The sequence below is a fragment of the Molothrus ater genome, chromosome 2, assembly GCF_012460135.2.
Source record: "Molothrus ater isolate BHLD 08-10-18 breed brown headed cowbird chromosome 2, BPBGC_Mater_1.1, whole genome shotgun sequence".
Taxonomy (NCBI): domain Eukaryota; kingdom Metazoa; phylum Chordata; class Aves; order Passeriformes; family Icteridae; genus Molothrus; species Molothrus ater.
The window spans coordinates 34,920,847-34,946,646 of record NC_050479.2 but is presented as its reverse complement, the minus strand read 5'-3'; the positions used below and the strand labels follow the sequence as shown (position 1 = coordinate 34,946,646).

At 38.8% G+C, this 25,800-nt stretch overlaps 1 protein-coding gene across 2 annotated transcripts; it reads left to right on the top strand.

Annotated features, from left to right (window-relative positions):
* The first annotated feature begins 35 nt into the window (after nucleotides 1–35).
* ASMTL (acetylserotonin O-methyltransferase like) lies at nucleotides 36–25,523 on the top strand. 2 transcript variants are annotated; one of them, XM_036386280.2, is made up of 13 exons: nucleotides 36–151; nucleotides 1,151–1,282; nucleotides 3,070–3,117; nucleotides 3,750–3,814; nucleotides 4,816–4,877; nucleotides 6,797–6,905; nucleotides 10,764–11,184; nucleotides 14,108–14,270; nucleotides 16,013–16,197; nucleotides 17,905–18,034; nucleotides 19,110–19,253; nucleotides 19,759–19,881; nucleotides 25,199–25,523. In XM_036386280.2, exons 1-13 carry the CDS (start codon nucleotides 59–61, stop codon nucleotides 25,411–25,413), a joined length of 1,890 nt encoding a protein of 629 aa, XP_036242173.1. In that variant the 5' UTR covers nucleotides 36–58; the 3' UTR covers nucleotides 25,414–25,523. The 2 variants fall into 2 exon arrangements, with proteins under 2 accessions (XP_036242173.1, XP_036242165.1); XM_036386272.2 differs by lacking the exon at nucleotides 25,199–25,523 and adding an exon at nucleotides 22,082–23,280.
* Nucleotides 25,524–25,800: the final 277 nt, after the last annotated feature.

The window sequence follows — 25,800 nt, the reverse complement described above, 5'->3', positions numbered from 1 at the left end:
GCCGCCTCCCCGCCCCCGCGCAGCGCGGAGCAAGGGCTGGGAGCTGCCGTCCGCCGCCATGGTGTTGAACCCGGTGCTGGGGAAGCTGGTCAGCAAGCGGGTGGTGCTGGCTAGCGCCTCGCCGCGCCGGCGGGAGATCCTCACCAACGTGGTGAGTGCGGCCGGCGGCCGCTGGCCTCGCACGGGCCGGGGGCTGCGGGCGGCGGCGGCCGCCAGCGCCGGCCGGGCCTGCGGGGCCCGACGCCTCCCGGCCCGCCCGCTCCGTGAGAGCAGTGGGAGGGGAGCGGGCAATAAAGGAGAGAGATGTGTCCTTTCTGAAATGCACTGGTGCAGAGCAAAGAAGGCCGTAATCTGTCATTGAGACTGTTCAGCCCCTGCGGAGGAACGTGTGAACCTCGCTGGGCGGGCTGCAGTAGACTTTTGAATAGCCCTTGGGTATTACCTGTCGAACTTAGTTTGCTTAGTATTACTGTTCTTAATAATTCTCCCGATACATTGAACTTCAGCGGAAGAAAAAAACTTCAAAATTCGGATGTGTGGAAAAGCACCGGGGTTCAGTTGTGCACTAAGTTATTAGAAACATAGCATGCCTGCTGAGTGCAGTAAATGTACAAGTGTAGCCTAGAGGCAAAAAGTTGGAAGAATAGTGGGGCATTGTTTGATGACATCAAGCAAAAATTGTCCGATTTTGTTTTCTTTTTTCATGTGTGTAAGGGCACATGAACTGCAGTAAAGCTCCTGTAAGAATGTGCACTGCTGTTGCATGGGTAAAGTGCTGTGCAATTCAATTATAAAAATCCAGTAGTATGTTTTTTATTCTGTTTATGAAGTGTGTAAGCTTATACTGTTAGGTTTTATATTAAAAGAATAATGAAATTACAAATGTGATTAGATTCTAATAAATAAGGGCAAAATCAAATATACACACCAATTTCAAAGTTCTGATTGTTTTGTTTTAAATTCCTTCTAAGAGATATGTATGCACTAAACACTGGTAGAAGCACTGGGGGTTTTTTCCGTGTATTTTTGGGGGAGGGAGGTGTGTTAATATGTAAAAAGCAGATGTCAAATTTGGTATTCGCTTAATATGCCTTGGGGGCAATGTTTAATAATGAGGTCAGATTGACTGCATCACTTTCCTGTGTTACAGGGCCTGCGGTTTGAGGTGGTTCCATCCTGGTTTAAGGAGACACTAGAAAAGTCATCTTTTACAGCCCCTTACGAGTATGCTGTGGAAACAGCAAAACAGAAAGCTCTTGAAGTAGCAAACAGAATGCATGTAGTAAGTTACTAACTATTGCTGCAACGATCTTTTTGTCTTTAAGTGGTGCATGTTACTTGTTACTGTGACTTAATTTGCTTGCACTGCTTAAGTGATCCCTGAGGTTTGTTTTTTTCTCCACTGAAGGCTAATGGATGTTTTCCTGTCATTTGTGAAAGATGGTGTCTTGAAATTGCCTAATCAGAAGTCTAATGCCTGCAGTTCAGGCTTTCCACAAACTGAAGTGGCCTGCATCTTTTGTCAGCATCATACCTACTCTTGTGTGTGATGCATATTCCATTTTTTTTTTGAACAGTCAGGTGTGTGGCTGACCTCATTCCACGTATTTGATGTATTTGTTGATTGTGGAGACAGACTCCACAGAAAAACACTGATGTGCTTCCAGTGCTTTCACTGAAGGAGTGACAAGAATAGCTCAGGAGTTGTGAGTATAGAGGTACTGGAGGAAAGCAGAAAAAAATACTATTCTTTCTTTGCCCAGAGTGTTTTAAAACAGAATTGGCCCATCTAATTTTAAGAAGGGAGAAGTTGATATAATTTTAGAGTCTGTTAGACAAGGCATCCATTTTGTATCCTAAATTTTATCGAAACCAGTGGTGCAACTTATACTTTTGGTGGTGTTTGACTTATGCCCTTGGCTGTGATCACTGTTTGAACACATAAGGCTCGCCAGAGGCTTGCTACATAAGGCTTGCTACCAGAACCTATTTAAAAGTTGAGCAGATTAAATCTCACAAAACGGACCATAATATTTTCTTAATAATATAGCTCTGAAAGAGAGAGGTGTTTGCTGATCCTATTCTAGCAGCAGAAAAGGAATGTTGAACACTTTAACAGTGTTGCCAGATGTCACCATTCTTCAAAGCAAATATTGCATGATCTCCAGTGTAAATCGTTACCCAGTTTTCTGTTAACTACCTTCCAGACAATGGTACAGCATAGGAGAATGGATTTTAAACCCAACCTCAGTAAATTACTTACTTTGGGCTTTCATTGCAAAACACTGTACTGGTGATAATGCTGGTTCAATGGATTTCAAAATGCTTCTTCATACAGGAATTAGTAGAACTAATTCTAGATATCATTAAACAATTTAGAGCACATCAAGTCTTTGTCTAGAAGAATTGCTTCTCTCTAAATGTTTTATTATAATGGTCACACAGATGGATTTCATGTCATGCTATGGTAAGTAACAGCAGTATGCCTTATAATATGCAGGTAAATCAAAACTTAGCTATAAGGACAAGTACTGTTTAAAGCAAAGAAAGGTTTACAAGGAATTTTTATATATCGCTACCTCTCATATTTTAAAAAGTAGATTGTGTTCCCTTATAAGAGAAAAACACTGTTGCTAAAAAAAAAGGGATTTACTTTTCAGTAAAATTTTGCTTGGAGAAATGATCCTCGAGGGCTGTATTCTCTGGCTTCCATGTACTAGGCACTTTAAAGGAATTGTTTGCCACCTTGAAGACCAGATTGACTTTTGAGAATGCACTTTATTTCCTAGATGCATTTAATCATCAATAGCATATATTGATGCATTTATTCATCAATAACATATTTGGGCAAATCCGTGGCTTGAGAATGGTGTGCTCAAGCCTCATTTTTATGGTGATATAAATATTTACTATTTTGCAAACAGTGCAAAAGGAGAAATTAACTTCTTGTTTTCAGGGCAGTGTAGAGCCCTACTTCTAAACCAGTCAACTGCTATTGTCTCACCTTATGTCTTAAAAGATTTTGTTCTCTTTGTATCTTCTGACAAATGCCTTCTTATGCTTTTGCAGAAGCATATGAGAACACCTGATATTGTCATAGGAGCAGACACTATTGTGGTAAGAAGTCTTTAGTAATTTAGCATTATTTTAATTTATGACAAGTGTAGAAAATACTTGTATCTTTAGGTTTAAGTTTGAAAACTGCCTTCACTGTGAAGTTATACGTGCATTATGATACATGTTTTTGGGATGTGTTGATGTGGCTTTTAGGGCTTTTTTTCCCCAACAAGGTAATTTTTGAACTCTTGAGAGCTAGAAGCCTTGCTGCTGGTTTTGGGGACACTAATACTGCCATAAATATTGCCTTGGATCTTCTAATATGTAATGGAAATTCTGTTCTCAGGTGACTTGTCTGTCAGGAAGTCCAGATCATGTGAACAGTTCTGTGCTGTGCCTTGTAGGAGGAGATCACTTTGTATCTGACCTCTTCACAGAGACAGTGAACTGTTAAGGGCAGAAAAAGTTGAATTATCCTTTTGTTTGAGAGGTGCAGCCATTGGAGGGTAGAGTATGGCACTCATATGCTTGACACTAAATTACCTGTTCTACCAAAGTATTTGTGCTTCTTTCTCTACTACATAGACTCAAGTTTGAAGCCCTGGCTGAAATTGTTATATGAATATCATTTCTGACCTCAGTTTCTGAAAAGTGAGAAAAAGCAGCACACTCATTCTGTTTTTCTGTTTTAGTCTGTGGATGAGCAGATCCTGGAGAAACCAGTTGATAAGCAAGATGCCTACAAGATGCTATCAAGGTCTGTAGTTTTAAGTAAGATATAAAATCTGAAGACGCAGTTTTTCTCCATCACTTAAATTCTTAAAAGGGTTCCACAGAAGGGATACAAGCAAATTTTTTGGGTTTTGTTTTGTTTGTTGTAAGTTTAGTAGGTCAATCTCTTAATTAGGGATATGAAAAGCACTTAATATTTAGCTTTTTAGAACTCCAGAAAAAAAGGCAGGCAAGATGATGCATCTTTGCACACATCCAAGGTGTCAAGTGAAAATTTTCACAGTTTCACCTTACAGTTTGACGAGTTTGGAATCTCGTGGGGGACAGAGCATGTGAGATGCTTCTGATCTCATCCAAAAGTATCCTGGCTAATCTTTACAAGATTATTCCTTAAATAGTCTCTTCAAAGATTCTCAATCCCTTGCTATTATACATCTGTTGCTCACACAGCAGATAATAAAGTCCTCAGAACTAATTGGCCACAGCGTGGCACTCTGGAGCCACTAGAGGAGAGAGCCAGGAGTAAGGGAATCTGGGCTCTTCCTCTGCACTCTGCTTGCCATGGGATCTCTGAGGACCAGTCTGGATGAAATGAGAACATATGCATTAGTTCCCTATTACATGTTTAGTCTGAGTTACATCACCTAGCTATTTATTGCCAGCTTTCAGTGAAGAAGGCCCTAACAGTAGGATTTATGCCAACTGGGCTTTTCTAATGCATTTGAAATAGTCACTTTTCTAAAGTACACTGAATGAGCTGATACCATGGACTACTCTTATACAAGTGGTATTTTGGAGACTTGAAATGACTGCAGCTTTTGGTAGTGGTTTTTTATGTGGTTATTTCTTTGTGTGTTCTGCCATTATATTTTCAGCAATACTGAAATAAAATTTATTTCTTTTGGATGCATGTCAGATCCATTGAGTGATACATTAATGTAATGGTCTGCATCTCAGGCTGTAGCAATATGATCATGTAGAATATTTCATAAGACTGTTGCTTAATGGACATTTTTTGCCTGACAGGTTAAATGGGAAAGAGCACAGTGTTTTCACAGGTGTGGCTATTATACACTGCCACAGTAAAGGTATGTGTCATTTTATTACAACCCAATATTAGTATTAAAAATTACTCTCGTGATAGCTTTTACAAGTAAAGAAACAGGATGAAAATGTTTCGTATACAGTCAGAATTGGTTTTCTGCTCAAGAACTACCTTATCAAAATATAAATTAAAGTCTCCCCACAAAAGCCAACCTTCTTCCTGTATTCAGTTCTCACACAGAAGGGAAAGTGACAAGACAATGGAGTTCAGAAATACTGTCTCTGAAAGCTGTGAGACTAATTGAAAGGCCAGTGTAAGTGGTGGAATATTCTAAATTAAATTCAAGTAAGGTACTACAGACTGTGAGACTGAGCTCAGTGTGATCCATATCAGCTTCATTCTGTGTTGTGCTTAGACCAGTTGAGGCTTAATGCCTCAGGCTGCTAAGAAGCTGTAGGGAGCGATACACCAGTGTTCCTTATCACATAATTTATAGAGAAAGTGAGTCATTTTTATGGAAACAGTACCATTAATAGTGTTTGAAGGGCATTGTCTGATAATTGTGCCAATAATCTTTTAGTAGAGCTTTTGCAGACATTTCACTGGACATAGTCTTTCTGTACACAAATTAACAGTTTTTAATCTTTTCTGGTGTGGTTGCTCTTAACTCCTGTAAGATGGAATTAAAGTTAGTGATGCAGTACTGCTAATATGCTAGAGGGAGAGCTGCTGCAAAAGAAGTAAAACATGATACCAAGGGCGTGTTCCTGTGAGCAACCCAGCAATGTAATTAACGCCTTTAACTGTTTACTCTAGGAAGAACGTTAAGTGCACCCAGCTGTAGTAGTGATACTATAACAGCACATCTCATTTGAAGTGTACAAATTTGAAATGCATCACAGTCAGATGAATAGCAATATACCTTTAGTCTGCAGATTCCCCAAGAGATGCAATTAATGCAACAATTCTGTAGAATTACTATAAACTGTATTTACAGTTTATATTTATATTGTGGTTTTTAACTTGCTAAAGATGAAATTTTTTACTAGAATTTGTTATCAATACTGAAAGACATGGTAGTCTGTCTTCATATGCACCAATTTTCTTATTTTGTTTGGGCTTCACACTATCACTGTTAGAAATTGGTTAGCATTCTTCCTTTGGCCTGTACTGTAGATATTTCTTACTCCTCCTCCAGCATTGCCACTGCTACCAGAACTGTGGTAGCAGGAGATGCTTGGTGTTTATAGAAGAGTAGAGAGAGCTAATAATCTGCAATGTGCACACTCATCTGTGCAAGGCTGTTACCTTTTGAACATGTTTTGGAAAAGCCTCTGTCTGCAGTGACAGCAGGGTCACAGTGTACCACATGCAGCAGGGTCCATACCAGGTTTGCAGTACTGTATTGCACCTTCCCTCATCCACTTCCAGCTACAGAAGTCTGAAATAATATTGTCATCTCTTCAGAGATGGTAGGAAGATGACAGTGGTGGTTCTTGATGGGACTGCTGGATACCAAGTCTGAAGTGCAGGTGCAGTTGCACGTACCCACTTTTATGACTGCTACATGTTGAACTCTGGTATGTTGTTAAGAGTTCTTTGACAACGCTCATAAAGTTGGAAGGGTGGCTGTAACCTTCTTTGTACTCAGTGCTGGATATGTGTGCCAGCATCCATAAATAGCTTTGTGTAAGCATTGGTAATTTAAGAGTATATTCCACACAGGAAGAGCAGTCTGTTATCGCTGAGACAGGACTGCAGAGGTTGAAAATGCAAACTCTTACTGTTTTGGGAAAGTTGAGTCCGCTTACCCTGAAGAACATTATTAGTCATTTCATACATCTGTGCAATATATTTAATTTTTCTCAAGCAAAATTGTCAAATGATTAAGAAATGCAACCTAGATTTTATGCTCTCTAAACTACAATTCCTGTTTCTAATAAGACCCTTTTCTTTCTATAGACAATCAGCTAGAGATGGAAATCACTGATTTTTATGAAGAGACTAAAGTAAAATTTTCTGAGCTGTCTGAAGAGCTCTTATGGGAGTACATTCACAGTGGAGAGCCAATGTAAGTAAGACCTTGATGCCACCACACAACACTTGAGAATAGGCCTTAGGGTACATTACTAAGCCAGTGTAAAACATTGTCCCATGTTCTGTGAAATTTTGTTCTATGTGTATGAGAAATTATAGTATTGGTAATGCAGGGCACTTACTCTTTTGTTCTTGTGTAAAGCTGTCATTTGTCCAGTGAAAGTGAGCTACCTTTTTAGAACCCTAATGAATTTGAAAAGTGAAGACTTGAAATACTCTGGATTAAGCAAGCACTTGTGCAATATACAATTATCTTTCTGTTAGCAGAGGCATTCAGGGATCATCAATGCCCAAGACAATGCATAGTTCATTACAAACAGGTGAAAAGAGTGTTGGATAATCAGGGCATCATTGAACTGTGTTGGGAGAAAGCTAGAACTTGGTGTATTTAGTTTATCAAAATCACTGCTCTAATGCAAGGAGCACCAGCTTAGTTTTTACTTATCCTTGTGAAAAGTGAAATTGCAGTTTGTGTGTTGCTGTGTCAAAATTGCAGTTTGTGTGTTGCTGTGTCAAAATTGCAGTTTGTGTTTCTGCTACACTGGTAATTTAGTTACTGATCTATACAGGCAACATCAATACAGGCAAAACAATACACCAGACAGCAGTTATTCAATGGAAGAAATAGGATGAGAACAGAATGCCTAGTTACTAGTCCTAAGATGAAGTTCACTAGATTGCTTAAAAAAAAATTACTTATTTGGAGACAACAAGGGAAAGGAATTTGTCTTCTTTTTGTGTTAGCTGGGCCTGCCTGAAGGCATAGTTAGCACTATGGACTGCATATCAGGTGATCTGATGTGAACTTTTGTCCCTGTAGCTTCAATTCTGACCATGTAAGAAATTGTGGTGGTTTTTAAACTCATTTGTGCTGTAAAACAATAAAGACAAGTTTTACTGGGGAAAAGAAAGCACTGTGGACTTTGGATATACTTCAATGCTTATGTGCAAATGAGGTGTACTTTGTGAACATGTAAGGTTCACACCTTATTGAATAGACTGATTTTTAAATTGGATTATATGGAGAGAATGTTTTGGCAAGACTGCAGCTTGTAATAAATTCCAACATGGGTTTTTGGAAGGTGATGTTTACTATGCTGGTTAGTCTGATCTTTAGATTTAGTGGGCCATAAAGTTGCAGTTTGGAGGAGAAATGACCATGGATTTTTCGGAAGAATATGAGGTTGAAAATTATATTGGAACATTCTTAATATTTCCTCTGGAAGCAAATAGCTTTAGCAGTACTTCACTGCACCAAAACGGGTCACAAGCAGTGCTGGATTGTTCTGTGCATTCTCCTAAAAAAGGAGTGTGACGTCAAGGGTTTCTCAAGGACCAAAGGTTCAGAGAATGTGTTTTATTGTTCTCTGAGGCTGAAGCAAAATTGATCTTTGTTTATATAATCCTGTTTATATATGTTCCCGGTATGTTTATATAATAGGAAGCACTTGTTCCGACTTTGCAAAGGAACTACTAAACACAGTGTCCTATAAATTTTGCAAAATTCAGTAAGGAGAAGTATGTCACATTTCTTTTGGTTATTTTTGTTCCCTCCTCCATGTCCACCCATACAGTTACACGATTCTATGCATATAGGTTTTTCTAAACAAAAAGCGATCATTCCTTTTTTTTTTAATTTACATGGCAAAATAATTTTCTGAAATAATGCAAGACTTAATAATCACATGAAAAAATAAAAGAAAAATGACTAGTTCTCTTGTGGGATAAATGGAGTTCTTTTTCTAGCAAGAAAAAGTGTACCAAATGCAGTTGAGTCCATACCTAGATATGCAATACTTTATTGAACCTTCCTTCATCCACTTCCAGCTGCAGGAGTCTGAAATAATCTTATCATCTCTTGAGAGGTGACAGGAAGATGACAGCGATGGTTCTTGATGGGACTGAAGAAGAAAATTGGCATATAGTATTTAAGTCAATCTCTGGGGACAGAGAGTAATACTAGAAATACATAGCTGATGTAAAGTATGGGTAAGGAAGGAGGTGAAATTGCTATCTCAAGGTAGTCTGTGATGAGGCTATAAAAACCTCAACTTTTGGCTTCAGAAAGTTTTCCTTTTGGTTTTATTCCTGTTCCTCTTTCTAACCAAGGATTTTCTCCTTGCAGGCACTGTCTCTTTCCTTCTTTTTCTGTGTATCTGTAGAAAGAAGGCTGTACCACAGTAATCCTCACTGTTTTGGGCTTGTATAATGAGTAGACTTTGACCCAGCTTTTTATTTTGTAATCTTTCCCTTATGAACAACTTTATCTGTCTCTGTTTACAACTGCTAGCCTGAAAACTGCTGTGATTTTAGTAGCTCTCCTCTGATGGCACTGAAACCAAAGGACTCTACTGCAGTCTGGGAAGGAGGTGATGACAGAGCCTTCAACTCTACAGTTTCACATTTTACTGTGAAGGAATAAAATACAGAATATAAATACTCTTTTCAGGATCCAATCCCAGAACACAAAGTGTTGTAGAAAATATAAATGTGTAGCCATTTCTGTTAATCTTCTTGCTGGGAGTATGATACTGCTGCTTTTGATGGTTGTAATGTTTTTTGCCTACCTGTAAGTATGTACCAATACTATAGCTTCATTGAAAAATGAGAGGACATTTTAGTCATTATAATATTCCTAATGAAGTTGATGTAAATCATAAGAATGTTATAAAAGAAAAAATAATTTAAACAATGACAAAGTTATAAGGTAGTGCTGACAATGCAAGATTAAAGGAAAATCCCTATTCACAATTTATAGCAATTCAGAAAATCCTACTTGCTGGTATACTGATTCTTTTGATTGTTTTAGTATGCTATTAGAAAGGGAATCTGGAGGCAAGTACTAAAAATAAAGAGCTGTTTCTGATCAAATCTAAGATGAAAAAATTAGCAATAATTTTTTTGTGTAGTAATCTTCTTTCTCAAGCAGTTTGTGTAATTCCATACTACCTTAAGTTAATAGATCTGAGACTGACTGACCTTTGGTTTCTAAGCTTGCTGAGGTAGGCTTTCAGATTCTGCTGTTATGTAGGAAACGTACTTTTAACTGCCTTCTTCCTTGTATGAGAACAGTAAAATTGTTATTTCCATTCCAATCTGTGGAATTTGCATAATTACACCTAAAGACAAATTAGATTTCCAGGGTTAGTTTCTGTGCCTGTACATTCCTGTGCCAAATTGCCAGTATTACCATGACATCCAAGAGCAGAGTGTTGTGAACCACAACTCTATTCGGTCTCAGATGGTTGCACAAGAGATGGATGGATAGGGCTAAATAGAGTAGTGGATCTTATTTGAATGGGTTGCTCTTTTCTAAGGAAGTCCTGTCTTCCCAATCCCCACTTTAGGTATTCCTATGACTGAGATCTGCAAGATGCTTTCTGTAATAATTTGAGTTCTAAAAGGTCATCTTCATTGAGCCTAAAGGCTTTCCAGCCTCTTGTAGAATTGGGTGAGGGTCATTATGCATCTGGTGACCCGGTGGCAGTGTTGCTCTTGGTAACACTGTTACCTTTTTGGTACCCACGACTTGGTAACCTATGACAACACACTGACTGCAGTCACCTGCTGCTTAGGTGACTGCTTCCGACAGTGCAAGTGCAACATCAGGACCTTTGGCTCCTCACCCTTAGTAGGAATACTGATCCTTATAATTATCTTGTGATTTATAAATTGAAGTGTTGAGCCTACCTAGTAGATTTAATCTGTCTGTAACTTAGGTACACTAGTCTTTATTCCAGCCTCTGCAGTTCTGGTGTATTATTAGTGTTCTGTGATATCTCTGCTCTTAACTTTAATTAGATCTTTGTTGGTTTTGCTTTCTCTTCCTCAGGGACAAGGCTGGTGGATATGGTATCCAGGCCCTTGGTGGGATGTTAGTTGAGTATGTCCATGGAGACTTCTTGAATGTGGTGGGATTTCCTCTGAATCACTTCTGCAAAAAGCTAGCAGAATTGTACTATCCGCCCGCTAAACATGACGTACAACATAAAAAGTATGACTCTATCCCTTCTGTGGACACTTTTGAGAACCTAAGTGATGGAGAATCTTCAAATTTCACAGAGCACAAAGTTGCTAGTAAGTTGGACCACAGTGGGATGTGTTCCTCAGGAGCTGCTTACACTTCTGAAAATACTTCTGCTGTCAGAACTGGTTTTACAGTACCTTTGGAAAATCAGAATGGAGTGTCACAGAGTGCATCAAAACTTCCATCCAAAATTCTAGAGCTGATGGATGGTTTTAGAGCTTCAAAGGTAAGGGAAAAAAAACTACTCATTACATGGTTGTCTGATACATTTGTTTCACTGGACTTCAGTATGTAACAGGTATTGTGAAATATTTCAGCTGGGGGAGGAATGTATTAATAATTAGTAAAAAAGGACCACTGACTTCTGGAGAATCTTAAGATAGCTGAAATTTCTGGTGCTGTGCAAACGTTGTTGGGTTTGTCTTTTTGTATTTGTTTTTATGCGTTCTATGAAATTTCAGTTGCCTATTGGATAATTTTATCCTTTGAGTTGAGAGGGAAAAGAAGTTGCAGATTTTTCTTTTTTTACTGATCAGAAGAGCACAACCAAGCTGGAATTATATACTCTTCAAAAAAAAAAAAAACCAAAAAAAAAACATTTAATGTGATTAACTCACCTAACTTAAAACTGTGACAAGATTTGTATATATTATATTTCCTTTGTAACTTTTAAGGCTTTGCATTAGAATTCTGTGGAAGATCTTAATTTTTTATTGCCTCTTCAGAATATTGTTTTTAATAACCTGTTTCATGTTCTGGATGTGTTTAACTGATAATATCCATGCTGTATCTGATGGAGGCATACTCATAACAGCTCACAAACAAGGTCACATGCTCTGTGTTTCGGCCAGGCATGATGAGAAATGCATAACTGGACATTTTAAGTACTCACAGATTTTCTACATAGTTCCAGTGTGGCAAAGATAATAGTGAAGAAGAGGAAGAAGAAATGAACAGTGATCATTCTAATAGATTACTGGTCTCCAAGTTATTTGTGTTTTAGAAAGATGTGGGAAAAAAGTGCTAAAGTGGCAGTGAAATGCAAACTTGGAGCTAAAGATCCAGCAACTCGGAGGTGAATGGAGGTGGGCACACCAGACAGTGAACAATAGTTTTGCTGAAACAGTGGAGAGTTGTGCTCAGCTCTGAAGGAAGACTGTAGTGTGATCATGTGGTTCTGTGGGTGTGCTGCTTGTAGGCATACAAAGCTGTCCTGAGAGGTTTGGAATAAAGTGGCTTTGAGGGTGCTGCATTTGTGAACTTCTTGTGTACGTATGGGGAGTGACATATTTGAATGGGTGAGATGATGCTTAGCATTTCTTCCATTTAAGTAAAAACAAATATGAATAATCATCAGCATGTGGCTGTACATTACTTTTACTGTTTACAGTGATGTGATGCTGAATAGTTTTGTGCAGTGAAAGACAGTGGAAGCTGAAAATAAAAGAAACAACTCTACTTTCTCACTACTCCTGTGTAAAGTCATAGTATGAGGTACTGAATCACATGTTGAACTAGTGGGATTTTTTTTCCCACTAAATGGATCTTTGTAAAATTAATTACCAGTAGCAATGAATTGCAATCTGACAAAACTCATCATGTTTCCATTTGCAGAATAGGTATAAGTACACAAAAGCATTTATTTCCACAAAAACTCAAGTTTTTTTCATCTTGATTCTTGGATGTTGCTTCAAGAACTTTTTATAAAGCCGAGTAAAATCTCCCACAGGTGAAGGCATTGCTGCCTATTTTCCTGTGAACTGCTCTGTTGCAGAAAGGAGGAGATCGGGGTTAAATACTTGCAAGTTAAAAATCTTTGAAGTTTACTATGTTCAAAATTTACATGGTCTGATCTGTACTCACATCTTTTACATTTTTTCTTCTTTAATTCTTTTTTTTTTTTTTTTGAACTGAGAATTACTGGATGGGTTGGTCAGCCAAGTTTTCTGCCTTATCTTCTCACCTTCTTTTTCCTGTTCTAATGGTTTCCAGTTGGTATGAGTCCAAAGACTGGGCAAATCTCAGAAGCCATCTGGTTGTAAACTAGGTGTAATTGGCTCAGTATTGTGAAAGCCTGAATTATAATAAATCCCAGCAATATGTTCTTATTAAAGTTGTTATAAAATAGAATAAAAAGATGTGAAGATTATAGAATATAAATACATGCAGTAGCAGACCTACCTCTCAAAGTTAATCTTTTTCTCTTTGATTTTTATTAAACAGAATGTCAAGGCGCTTCTTTCCTTAATTACCTTTAGATTTAAATTGCATTATAGTTGCTTGCAATTGTAAAGAAATGGATTCTGTGATTGCTGCATTTGCCTCCACTGTTGTGCTCTCCACAAGTTCCTTGATTTTAAGTATTTTACCTGCTTCAGAATACAGAAACTGTAGAATTGCAAATTAATTTTGAATGGAGAGGTATATATTACTATATTTAATTAACTTTACTCTCTGGTTTGGTTAGCATATCGTGAAAAAAGTTCAGCTAAGGATTTCAATTTAAGGCAGCCATTGCCCATGACCTTTTCTTCACCATGAAGCACTAGCTGTTCTTTTTTCCCCATCTGTACACATCCTGTTAAGATGTGCTTGTAGTACAGTTGTCCTATGAAGTCTTATTCTTTCTGTTCTTAGTCTTTTTGGGTTTTTTCCTTAATTTTGATAAAATAAAGACCTGTATTTTAGTAACTGAAGCTGTTGCACTATCTTAGTGGAGACTTTTGAGTTCCTTATGCTTTGGGTCTATCAAATTTAATTTTTCATTATTTAATAATAATTTTTATTATCAAATTTTGGTATTGGTTCATATGCTTAAGAATGTTCCATTACGTCAAACAGCCATATAGATGGGCAAGTGCTAAATATATAAATAAAGTGGGTCTTCATACACAATTTTTAGGCTGCATTCCAGAATACTGTGAGTTCCCTTCTCTCCCAAACACCATTGTTAAAAGTTCTGTTACTTAGCCAAGATACTGAAACCCTCTGAGAAGGAAGGGAGCAATTTTTAGGAGGTTTTTGAAATTGTGTTGCAGTAGTTTAATGGTAGTTGTGTAGAATAATTGTAGGCAAACAATATAATTCTTCTGTTTTCTGATTGCAGTCTTTTAAACACAGCATGATAACAATTTCTTACCTACACATAGGCTCTGTTTGTAGCCTCTAAGCTGAAGATATTTGATCATCTGAAAGATAAAGGTCCAACGAAGGCTGTGGATATTGCAAATGATGTTGGAACCTCTCTATGTGGAACTGAAAGACTCCTTGATGCATGTGCTTCTCTTGGATTACTGGAGAAAACACCACAAGGTGATTAATTTACCCTCTGTGCAACTGTATATACTAAAAGACAGGCAGGACTGGAAGAGATGCTTTTAAGGTCACAGGTTCTGACTTGATTTTGTGGGTAACTTGGATTTGGGGCAGAGGGAAATGGATTCCTTTGCTTTCATTATTAGTAGCTGGAATTGTTTCATGTGGTGGAAGGCTTTATGTAATGAACACATTCAAGTCTCCTTTATGGAAACCTTAGATTGTTTTTGCTCTCTGGACATAATACTGGCCAAATTTCTAAGAAAAGATTGCATGGACAGTCCCAGGGAAAAGTGTAATAGCTCAGATCTGTCATCTGTACTTGAGTCACACCAACCCCATGCAGCACTACAGGCTGGGGGGAAGGTGGCTGGAAAGCTGCCCCAGGAGAAGGACCTGGAGGTGTTCAAGAGCAGCTGAACATGAGCCAGTGTGTGCCCAGGTGCCCAGTGAGCATCCTGGCCTATGTCAGCAGTAATGTGGCCAGCAGGAGCAGGGCAGTGACTGTGCCCCTGTGCTCAGCACTGGTGAGGCCACAGCTTGAATCCTGTGTTCAGTTTTGAGCCCCTCATGACTAGAGACACTGTGGTGCTGCAGCGTGTCCAGAGAAGGGTAATGGAGCTGATGAAGGGTCTGCAGTGTAAGTCTGGTGAGGAGTGGCTGAGGAAGCTGGGGCTGTTAAACATAAAGCAAAGGAGAGTCAGAAGAGACCTTATTGTTCTCCACAACTGCGTGTGAGGATGTAGTCAGGTGGGACATGGTCTCTTTTTAAAAGTAACTAACAGCAGGATAAGAGGAAATAGCCTCAAGTTATGCCAGGGGAGATTTACATTGAATATTAGGAAGAATTTCTTCCCTGAAAGGATGGCCAAGCATTGGAACAGGCTGCCTCACCATCCCTGGAGGTATTTAAAAGGTGTGTAGATGTGGTACTTGGGAACCTGGTTAAGTGGTGGACTTAACAGTGCTGGGTTAAAGGTTGTACTTGATAACCTTAAAAGGCTTTTCCATTGAAGTGATTCTGTGTTTCTATCTAAAATGATTGTCAAATTCCATTTCCTGCTGTATCAGTGCCGTCAGTCTTCAGCAGAGGGATCAGGCTTTTAAGGGGGAGAGTTCTGCAATCTGTCCCTCTTTGTGGACAACAACTTAAATTTTAATGCTCCTCGTTGGAACAGCCCATGAATGTGTATGTAAAGGAGGGAGTCAGTATTAGGATTAACTTTTTCAATCAACACTATGTGGTTCTAAGTTTCCATGTGTATCATTTACATAGTAGGACTTGAAATAATTAGGTGTAAAGAAAAGAAAATAAAGGAGTCTTTTTAACTCTGTTAGAGGACAAGACAAATGAAAAAGACCCAAAGACAAAATGGAGAAAGCTTAAATTCAGGAAAGAAGCAATCATAATCTAAACAAAAATAGTCAAGAATGAGGAACTTCTAATACTATCCCTTGAATATTAGGTATCTAACTGAGGTGCTCGGGTTTAAAATAAAAAAATAAATCAGTGTGTAGCTATATTTTCCAGCATCTGAATTCTTTTTTGAAACTAAGTACTTGCTGCTTTTAAGAATGACAAGACTTGGAGAATTACTTTTTGTGCAAAAATTTTAGTAATAGATCATAAGATCATCAGGATTACTAGTTATTTATGAAGGAAAACATGCCTTCAGATTTTAAACAACAGTTGCAAAGTACTGAAACAAAGCTGGTTACAACTGTGTTCTTCCCATAAGGTTACAGTAATACAGACTCAGCGAATACCTACCTGACCTCAGATGGTAAATACTCACTTCATGGCTACATTATCCATTCTAATGACCACCTTTGGCCTCTCTTCACAAACTTGGAGTCTGCTGTCAAAGAAGGGAGCAGGCAGCATCATCGAGCCTTTGGAAAGAAAGCAGATGACCTGTTTAAGGTAATATAAACTCTTACTAGTATCAAAATCAGCTGTCTGGAGCCCAGAACTGGTCTAGGGACAAATGGAGATAGAGCTATCTGAAGAAAGTTTGTTAGTCTCAGAAATGGTAGAAACACAATGCAATTCACCAGTCCCAGGCTTCCGTTCCCTTTAGGCTGTGAAGTAGTGGAGCAATCACAGAGTATATTGGGAAATTTGAGTGCTGACAAGAATTCTCCAGGTGAAGTGTTGCCCATCCCACGGACACACTCTCAGAACAACCTCTGGGCCTGATTAATTTAAGTTTGTGTCCCTTTTATAACACCAGATAGTACTGTACCACACATGTACTCCTTCCATATTGCATGCCAATCATAGTGATAGTGATGTGCATCCAGTTTAGGTTGTGCTGCTTAGTCAAAGCTTGTTTGTGTTGATGCAGTGGACAAGGGATCTAATCTCCTTTATGATGTTGTGTAGTTTTGTATAAGCTTCAAGCTGATATCTATTACTGATAAAATTGTAATCCTTCTGCCTTCTGTTTCAATCTGTGGTATTCCTTTCCCAATGCTAGCCCAAGTGGATGTGATCAGACTGGAGAATCACTTAGGGGTGTTACTAGCCTAACTTGTCAGTTACCCATGTGGTGAAGCAGGTTGAGAGGCATAAATATTTGTGCCTGTGTAAGCAGAGAGCTGCTAGTGTGAGCAGGAGAATGTCATTGCCAGCACTGCTGGCTTAAATTGTACTTCAGACTACATTCTGAGGTCCTTAATTTGTATTAAATGTCAATAGTGATGGTGATGAAGGTGGTCTCCTGAAGGACATGTCTACATCCCTCATGTATTGTCAATGGAACAAAATAAGGACTTCTGGAGACTTAAAAGCTCTGCTAGCTTCATGTTAGTACTTAAATAACTGGAGGACAAAAACTCCATTGGAAATCATTCAAAGGGTCTTTAAAAGGGAGTTAAGATACTTTTTTTAGGACAGCTGTTGGAGTAGATGTCTAAATTTGTATACAAATTAAGTGGTTTAATTAACCACTGGAGCTCATCCTTTGTTAAACATCTGGGTTATCAACTTTGCTTGGGTGATGCTTGTGTCCAGTTTGGACCTGAGCTCCATATGTGTACAGGATGGTGTGCCTGAGCAGAATCTTTGGGCTGCCTGTGGCACTATGCACACCACAACCTGGAGATTCTGCCACTTCATGGTAGTTGCAAAGCCAGCCATAACTGGTGAAATCTGTACAAAGGTGAAAGGTAAAGGGATTTGTGTGTTTGTGTCCTTGAAAAGGTAAAGGTATGAGTTTCTGCTCCTGAATGCTTGCTTGTTCCCTAATCAAAAAAAAAACCAGAAGGATCTTTAACGTTTCTGTTTTATGGTATAGTCCAATTATCTAGTTATTTTTCCATCATAGGAGAATACATGTTTGAGTGAAATGAAAGCAATTTTTGAGGATATCAAGAAGGAGCACTAGAATTTTTCTTTCATTCTCCTAAATCTGTCCTTTCAAGGTGTCTGTGTGATCAGAATTCTTGAGAGGATGCAAAAATCTGCTTATTACTACAGCAAAGGATTTGGATGAGCAAATAGTCAGTGGCACTTTTAATGGACCTTTTCATTTTGGGAATTCTGATGTTCACCTACTGCCTTGCTTGTACATAGTTTTAATTAACTCTGAAAATAAACTTTAATTATGCTGCTTTTCCCCCTTTTTAGGATTATTATCACAGCCAGGAGGTAAAGCAACGTTTTATGGCTGCCATGCACAGCATTGCTCACCTGACAGCAAGAGATGTGGCTACAGCATTTGATCTTTCACAGTTTAAATCTGCTTGTGATTTAGGAGGTATTGCTTGTAATTGAACTTGTATACAGATTAAAGGGAAGTGCTTGATTTCAGTTCTGCATTTTATTACTTAAAAGACATGTATATTTTTACTAGAACTGCAGTAATATTATCTGTTGTTTTTCTGATACTGCAATGTCAGTGCAGCTAATTGAAAGCAGAGTTACCTGAATGGTATTAGAATAGCTTAAGATTAGTGAATGTTTGTCTCAATCAGTTACACAGTTCAAGGCAGAAAATAAGATAGTGGCTCAGATGATACAGCATTGAGGTGGGAGTGTAATTTTCAGCAGTGTTGTTGCTCTCCTTAGGCACATCCAAGATCTTCAAAAGTAATGCAAGTAGTGAACTACCACTATTGGGGTGTCAAACTTGAAACACTGCACTGCTAAAACAAAAGTTTTGATTCTTTTCTAGTGGGTTTATTTTGTGTATTGTTGTAGTTATTAATATCTAATATATCCATCAAAATGTTGAAGACCAGTGATATATCTGAAGAAACTCTGCTTTTTAGCACTCCTTTTTTTTATAGGAAACCCTGTGCTTGGACCTGCACAGAGGAAGTGTTATTGTATAGGGAAAGATCCACTGAAGGAAGAATAATTTATTTAGTGCCTGAGGAGGTGGACAGTATCTTAGAGAAATTAACCCAAAACTGGTACAACCGTTGCCACTTGTGCAGAGCCTTCAGAACCTCACAATCTTTACTATGCTGGAGAGTGTCAAATTTCATCTATCAGTGCTTTGTAAATGCTAAACAGTTAGAGGTGTTCTTCTTCAGCAAATAGAAGTATTTGCCTTTTCATTTACATTTTGATACTCCCCAGAAAAACCCTGAGGTACTGATATCAAAGGTCACATTTGCAATTCTGTGTCAGTAAGGAGTCATGCCTGCATTCCACAGGCTTTAAAACCTTGCTCTATCAACCAGGAAGTCTTGTTCATTGTTGAGCTGTCTACCTCTGGTTCTGATTGGATGTCTCTATTTCACAATGTTATATACAGCCTTGTCTTTAAAAATGTCTGTAAATTCTGGGAGAAAATAATTGAATTGACTTCTTTAAACTCCTAACAGGTTGCACTGGAGCTCTGGCTTATGAATTAGTACAAGTATACCCAAATCTCAAGGTCACAGTATTTGACCTTCCAGAAGTCATTGCAAACACCTCTTACTTTCAGCCTTCAGGACAGCACACTGCTCCAGTGACATTTGTGTCAGGTAAATGTAGCACATAATCATTTTTCTGGTTTCTCTTGTTTTTGAGCACAAACAGGCTCTTTTGCTGCTGCTCCAACCCCAAACATATCTTAGTACAAGGCAATATAGGTTCCTCCAGGCTAAATGGGGACATAGTATTTTTCAAGTCTGTGGGGATAAAAAACGCTTGGAGAATGTGGCTAAGTAGGTATGAATTAGTAATTTTTTGAGTACCACTGGAAGCAGAGGCTGCATGTGCTTGTCTGAGGTATTTCATTTCTAGACAAGATCAAAATGGTGACTACAAAGAACTTTGTCTCCTTCCTTGCTTTATGTTTGCTCTCTATTTTTTTGTTAGACAACTCTTGCCTATGATCTGCTCTTTAACTACACTTCCTTTATCTGCAAATCAGGGCATACTGTACCTGTTCATTCTTGTTACTGTTGTACTCTGCTGAAGTGCCTTGTTTTTGCAGTATGTACTCTGTGGTTTCTGTAGGAATGTACTAACTCTGTTTTCCAACAGGTGACTTCTTCAAGGATAATCTTCCAGAAGCAGATCTTTACATCCTTTCACGTGTTCTTCATGACTGGCCTGATGAAAAGATACACGTGCTGTTAAGCAAGATATCAGCTGTTTGCAGACCAGGTATGTTTTATTCATCTTGTGAACTTACAGGTGCATGTTAATGTACCTTTAATAAGCACTGACTAATGCTTTTCTAGTATGAACTTAGGATATTTTTTGTTCAATCATAGTAGCTTTTGCCTGAATGTGTAGGATTGCATTATGATAATACCTACTAAGAAAAAGAAGAAAACAAAGCTGCAAATAAAACTATATATAATAAACTTTTACTATAGCTGCAGGCTTGACGTACGACTCTATCATATCCCCAGTCTCTGTAATGCCCAGTCTTTCTTCCTAAGCCCTGTATCATCAATTAAGTAAGCATGTGCCTATTTCTGTACATAAAATTAGCCTAACTAAAGTTCCTTTGGGTAAATCAAGAAGCAGCAGTTTGTTTTGCTGTTGTTTTGCTATCTCAGTAGTGTGCAGAATATGGTAAACTGGCTGAAGTTCAGTACTACTTTATGCACACATAAAGTAGAAATATGCAGCCTGAGAAATATGCAGCCCCTTTGACTTTCTACTACATTTGAATCATGGAATCATCAGAGTATCTCAAGTTGGAAGTGACCCTTAAGGATCATCAAATTGAACTCCTTGCTTCTTGAAGGCTTAACTAAAACTAGTTGATATGACTAAGAATGTCATCCAGATGGTCCTTGAACTCCAGCAGGTTTGGTGCTGTGACCACTTCCCTGGGGAGCCTCTTTCAGTGCCTGCCACCCTCTGGGTGAAAAATCTTTCCAAATGTCTAGTCTGAACTTTCCCTGATGCTTCATTGCATTTCCTTGTGTCCTGTCACTGGTTCACCAGAGAGAGGAGATCAGCACCTTCCCCTCTACTGCTCACTTTGAGGAAGTTGTACATGGTGATGAAGTCACACCTCAGCCTTCTGTTCTCCAGTCTGAACAGATCAGGGGACCTCAGCTGCCCCTCATGAATTTTGGCCTCATGGCCCTTCACCATCTTGGTCACATAAACTGAGGCATCCAAAATTACCCACAGAATCAAAGAATATGCTGGGTTGAAAGGGACCCATCAGAATCCTCAAGTCCAACCTCTAGCCCTATGCAGGATGCCCCAGGGGTCACACTGTGTGCCTGAGAACATTGTCCAAACACCCCTTGAACTCAGACAGTCTTGGTGCTGTGATCACTTCTCTGGGGAGCCTGTTCCAGTGCCCACCCATCCTCTGGGTGAAAAGCCTTTTCCTGATACCCAAACTAAACCTCCCCTGACCCAGCTTCATGCTGTTTCCTTGAGTTGTGTCACTGGTCATGAGAATGAAAAGATCAGTACTTGTCCTCCATTACCCCTTGTGAGGATGTTGAGGACCACAAAGAGGTCTTCCATCAATCTTCTCCAGGCTGAACAAAGCAAGTGACCTCAGCTGCTCCTTATAAGGCTTTCCCTTGAGACCCTTTACTGTCTTTGTGCCCTCCTTTGGATGGTCTCTATTAGCCTAATATATCTATATATATATAGATATATATAGATATATATAGATATAAATGAGAGATATGGATATATATATTTAGATATATAGATAGCTATATATATACGTTGTATATTGTGGTGCCCAAAACTGCACACAGTACTCAAGGCAAGGCTGTACGGGCACTGAGTAAAGTGAGACAATCACCTGTTTAGTGATCATCTCTCTAAATCACAGAATTTAGTGATCCTGTGCTTGGATGCACCCCAGAACACAGCTGTCCCTTTAGACTGCCAAGGCACACTGCTGACTCATACTCAGGCAGTATTAAAGATCAAAGAAGACAAAAAGCAGAAAAGCCTGATTCCTTGATGCAAGTGTAGGTCTGACATTTGTTTCAGAGGAGACAATGCAAAATAAGACTTAGCCCATAAACTATAATCCTGATTATAAATTATGAAAGAAAATTTTGGGTGACTATCTTAATCTTATGCAAAGTTTAGGTTATGACAGATGCTTACAGGAATTGGTTGGTTCAAATGAAAGCAAGGCAGAGTTTAAGAGCATAGGCAGGAAGTGATCTGAACTTCTGGAGACAGTGCTATAAACTCTCCCTTCTTTTTAACAATTAAATGGTTGCATCCAGGAAGAGATTGCTAAAAGTAAATTTTCATTGAAGACCATTAAAAAGGTCAGTCTGAGGGGATCTCTGTAATTGTCTCTGAAAAAGCACTTTAAAGTTGAACTTACACAGAACCCCTTTTGGTTGTTTTGGAAATGCAGGAAGTGCCTTGCTAGTGGCAGAAACTGTGCTTGATGAACAGAAGACACACCCTTCAGTAGCTGTGCTACAATCCCTCAGTATGACTGAAGGCAAGCAGAGAAGCAGCTCAGAATATAAACAGCTACTGGAGAAATATGGATTCACAGATGTACAAATTAAGATCACAGGAAACTTATTAGATGCTGTTCTGTGCTTCAAGAAGAATCTGTCACTGTAGAGTGCCTACAACCAATCTGGGATGCTGAATTTTCACCCCTTGTGCAATATACCCATCATCAACCAGCTCCTATTGGCAGTTGAGGATCATTTTGACCCTTTGTCTGAAGCACAGCTGTTACAGGCCTTGGATACAAGTTGGAATGCAGCTTCTGCCAGAGTGGATTCTGTGCATTTTAAAAAGTGTCTGGGGCAGGCTGAAACTCCTGCATGTGAAATACCTTAATGTCCAGTTCTTCTGCATTCTGTATTAAGCTTAGACTTGGCATAGCTATAGCTGTGTATACCATGTCAGGTTAAAACGGCAAGCTTGTACTGAGGAACAATAATATCTTAGTTTTCTTGGGCCATAAAATTAAAGAGAGTTCTCCCTCTGCAGTGTATTCAGTGGTTACTATTAATTTTTATCAGAAATAAAAAAAAATAATATTGTATGATCTGCCTGAATTTGGGCATGATAGTCCTCTTTTTTCACTGCTGTGTGGGACTTTACTCAAAAACAACTCATATATAGTCTTTCAAAGCACTTTTACAAGCAAAGGTGAAAACAGAACAACCCTCAAACATGCTCCTACAATAGCTGTAGTGTCACAGAGGAACTTCAGCAGCCTCTGGCCTCCAGCCACAGTATGTACCTGCACAGGCTGTAGCTGAGAGCTGTTCATATTGCTTGCTGTCACTTCTGGGGTTTTCTGAATATGGTTGAATGGCCATATATAGTTTCTGTCTCATTAATTGAGATGAGTTTTAGGATTTATGTATAAAACGTTGTATGAAAATTTCAAAAAATAAAAGTTTCTTCATGCTTCAGTCTTTAATTGGAGAACTGCATACTGTATCCCATCTCTTCAAGTAATTTGTCACAAATGTCACCTCTCCTAATGTTTATTTCTCTCCTGATACTTCATTGATATTTATTTTTTCTTTTCTAAGTGTGATGGAAGCCTTTCTGGAAATTAAAGTTAATTACACGTTCAAACTAGCTTTCTTTCTATCATTTGTGAGGTTTTTGCCTGTTGCTCGTACAGCAGTAGTCCAAATAAACCAGGGTGCAAGAGGCTGTACCAGTACTGAATTACCAACCACAGCAAATTAGAGAGAGTTAATGAGGAAGGTTAAGAGTGCATCTGCCTGGATGTTAGTTAATCAGGAGTTACTTTGCTCCTTGACCAATGGGTAAAGAAAAAGTACCACAGTGGCTCAACTCATTAGGAGAAACAGGTTTCCTACAGAGCATTTCAGGTGTACAAAATCAGGGAAATGTCAGACTTTACCACATTGGGGTTTTTAATTCTTAGCAGAAGGTTTCTATGAATGGAATTTTCACTGATCTTATCTGTACAGACATTTAAAATGGATAAGGCGGATTATTCAAATGAATAAATTTAAAATGTTTCTTTTCCACATTGACATGAAGCTTGCTTTTAGCTTAACAGGTTTGTATGTTGAGAGAGACTCATTCTGGCAATCACATGTGTCTCATCTCATAGTTACTCATGAAGTTCATAATGCTGTTCCTTAAGCTGCTTTAAGCTCTTTGAGTCAGAAACAATCAAATTCTAACACTGGCACACCTGTAACTGTTACAGACTTTAAAACTGTGCCCCTAAGTACTATGTCTCTGACTGTAAAATTAGAATAGAATGTGTTTGGCTAGCACCCAGCCTTCATTTACTCTGTGATTAATGCACAACACTAAGCATTAGTCCCTTGGGCATGCTGTCTTGGTCATGTACCACAGCTTTGCACTCTCAGGATAATTAAGTGTTGGAGCAGATGATCCAGGCAGGTTGTGGAATCTCTGTCCTTGGAGGCTTCCATGTGTGAAGCCAGTCCTGAAGAAGCTGAGCTGATTGCAGAGCTGCCCTGCTCTGAGTGGGAGGCTGAACTAGAGATCTCCTGTGGTCTGTTTCAGGCTCAGGTGCTCTTCAATCATGTGATGCAGCCTGGTCACCTGAGGAATTATAAGCTCATCTTACTAATACACAAAGTTCTTCAGTTGCTCTGAATATCTTTTGCTGACTGGTAGAAGGAGTGGATTTAATAGTCTAACACTGAAAAGATTCTAAGCAATGTACATAACTGAGGAAAATTTTCCTGACATAAAGAATGAGGAGGGTTAAGTTTTAAAAATTTTTGATGATTATTTAATGTCTGAGCTGTACAAGTTGGAATGGCTCTGAGGAGATTGTCTTAAAGGTCAGAAAGGTATGAATGTTATGCTGCACTTCATAATAAAATCACTCTGAACTTCTGCTATTTTGATCTGAGTTGGTGTCAGGCCAAAAGGCAAGTATGTATTGCAATGCTTTTGTCAGTAGCCCTCTCTTGGCTTCCCTTCCCCCTCACAGGTCTGAATATGGAGAAGAAGACTCTGTAAATCACATCATTTAAGTTCTGCTTTCATCTTTAGGTCAGTCCCACCGCAAAGAATTGGGGTTCTACAGAAAAAATGTGCAGAATGTATTGAACAGAAATATTGACTTCTCCTCTACTTCTGTAATGCTTGCCATCCACTCTTCTCTCTGCTTGGCATCATTTCAACCTGAATGTGAAGCAGCAGTATATCCCAAAGAGATGCAACTCTATTCCTGTCTTACTGTTTTCTATAGTCCTCATGCCAAGTCTACATAAGTCATCCCCTTTTCCCCTGAAAACAGAGACGTGACTTGACTTGTGAGTGTTTGATCACTCCATGCTGGGAAAGGGAATTTCCTGGGGTTTGTGAGAGGAGTGGATTATTCCTTTAATAGTGGATTAGTCATTTAATAGGAGAGAAAATCCATAAATGATAAAGGAAATCACCCACATCTTGTAGCTTGCACCCCTCTATATGGCAGCAGAAATTTTCTTGTCTGATAATGGATTAGAATTGTTGCATGTGTTTGTTTTTAAATTAGGCTGTGCAATTTTGCTGGCTGAAATGGTGTTGGATGATGAAAAGAAGAACAGGAGCACAGCTCTGCTGCAGTCTTTGAACATGCTTGTGCAGACAGAGGGAAAGGAGAGAAGTGGCTCTGAATATCAAGCTTTGCTGGAACAACATGGATTCAAAAATGTCAAAATCAGAATAACAGGAAATTTGTTAGATGTCATTCTCTGTGTTAAGACTTAGAAAAAATGTATTAAGCAGTAGTCTGGATGTCTTGTGTTTGATGTTTTGTAATTATCCAAATACACTCTCAACTTCCCATCAATACCATAAACAAGAAATGTAATAAGAAATGCCAGCTTTGTGGTATTACTTTTATAAAGTTTATTTCATTTAGTTTAGACTTCAACAGAATGATGCCAGGAGATTCTGTGGCTGCACAACACGCGTAGTACACAAATGGTGTCATCAGCCCAAGGGCAGCATTCACACTGCTGAGAAGTCACTTTCTTCATACTTGGTGCAATTAGAATAGTAGAGTTTTTAGACCAGCACACATTGCTTTGCCCCTGTTCCAGGAGGTTAATGTTGGTATCATTTTAATGCTCCATCACTATCCATTTTAATATC

Bases quoted from the DNA above. Each gene is read 5' to 3' on its own strand.
- ASMTL (XM_036386272.2), top strand. From the start codon at position 59: ATGGTGTTGAACCCGGTGCTGGGGAAGCTGGTCAGCAAGCGGGTGGTG. The intron at 6,906-10,763 runs GTAAGTAAGACC...TCTCTTCCTCAG, and splicing joins ATTCACAGTGGAGAGCCAAT to GGACAAGGCTGGTGGATATG. The intron at 11,185-14,107 runs GTAAGGGAAAAA...ACCTACACATAG, and splicing joins ATGGTTTTAGAGCTTCAAAG to GCTCTGTTTGTAGCCTCTAA.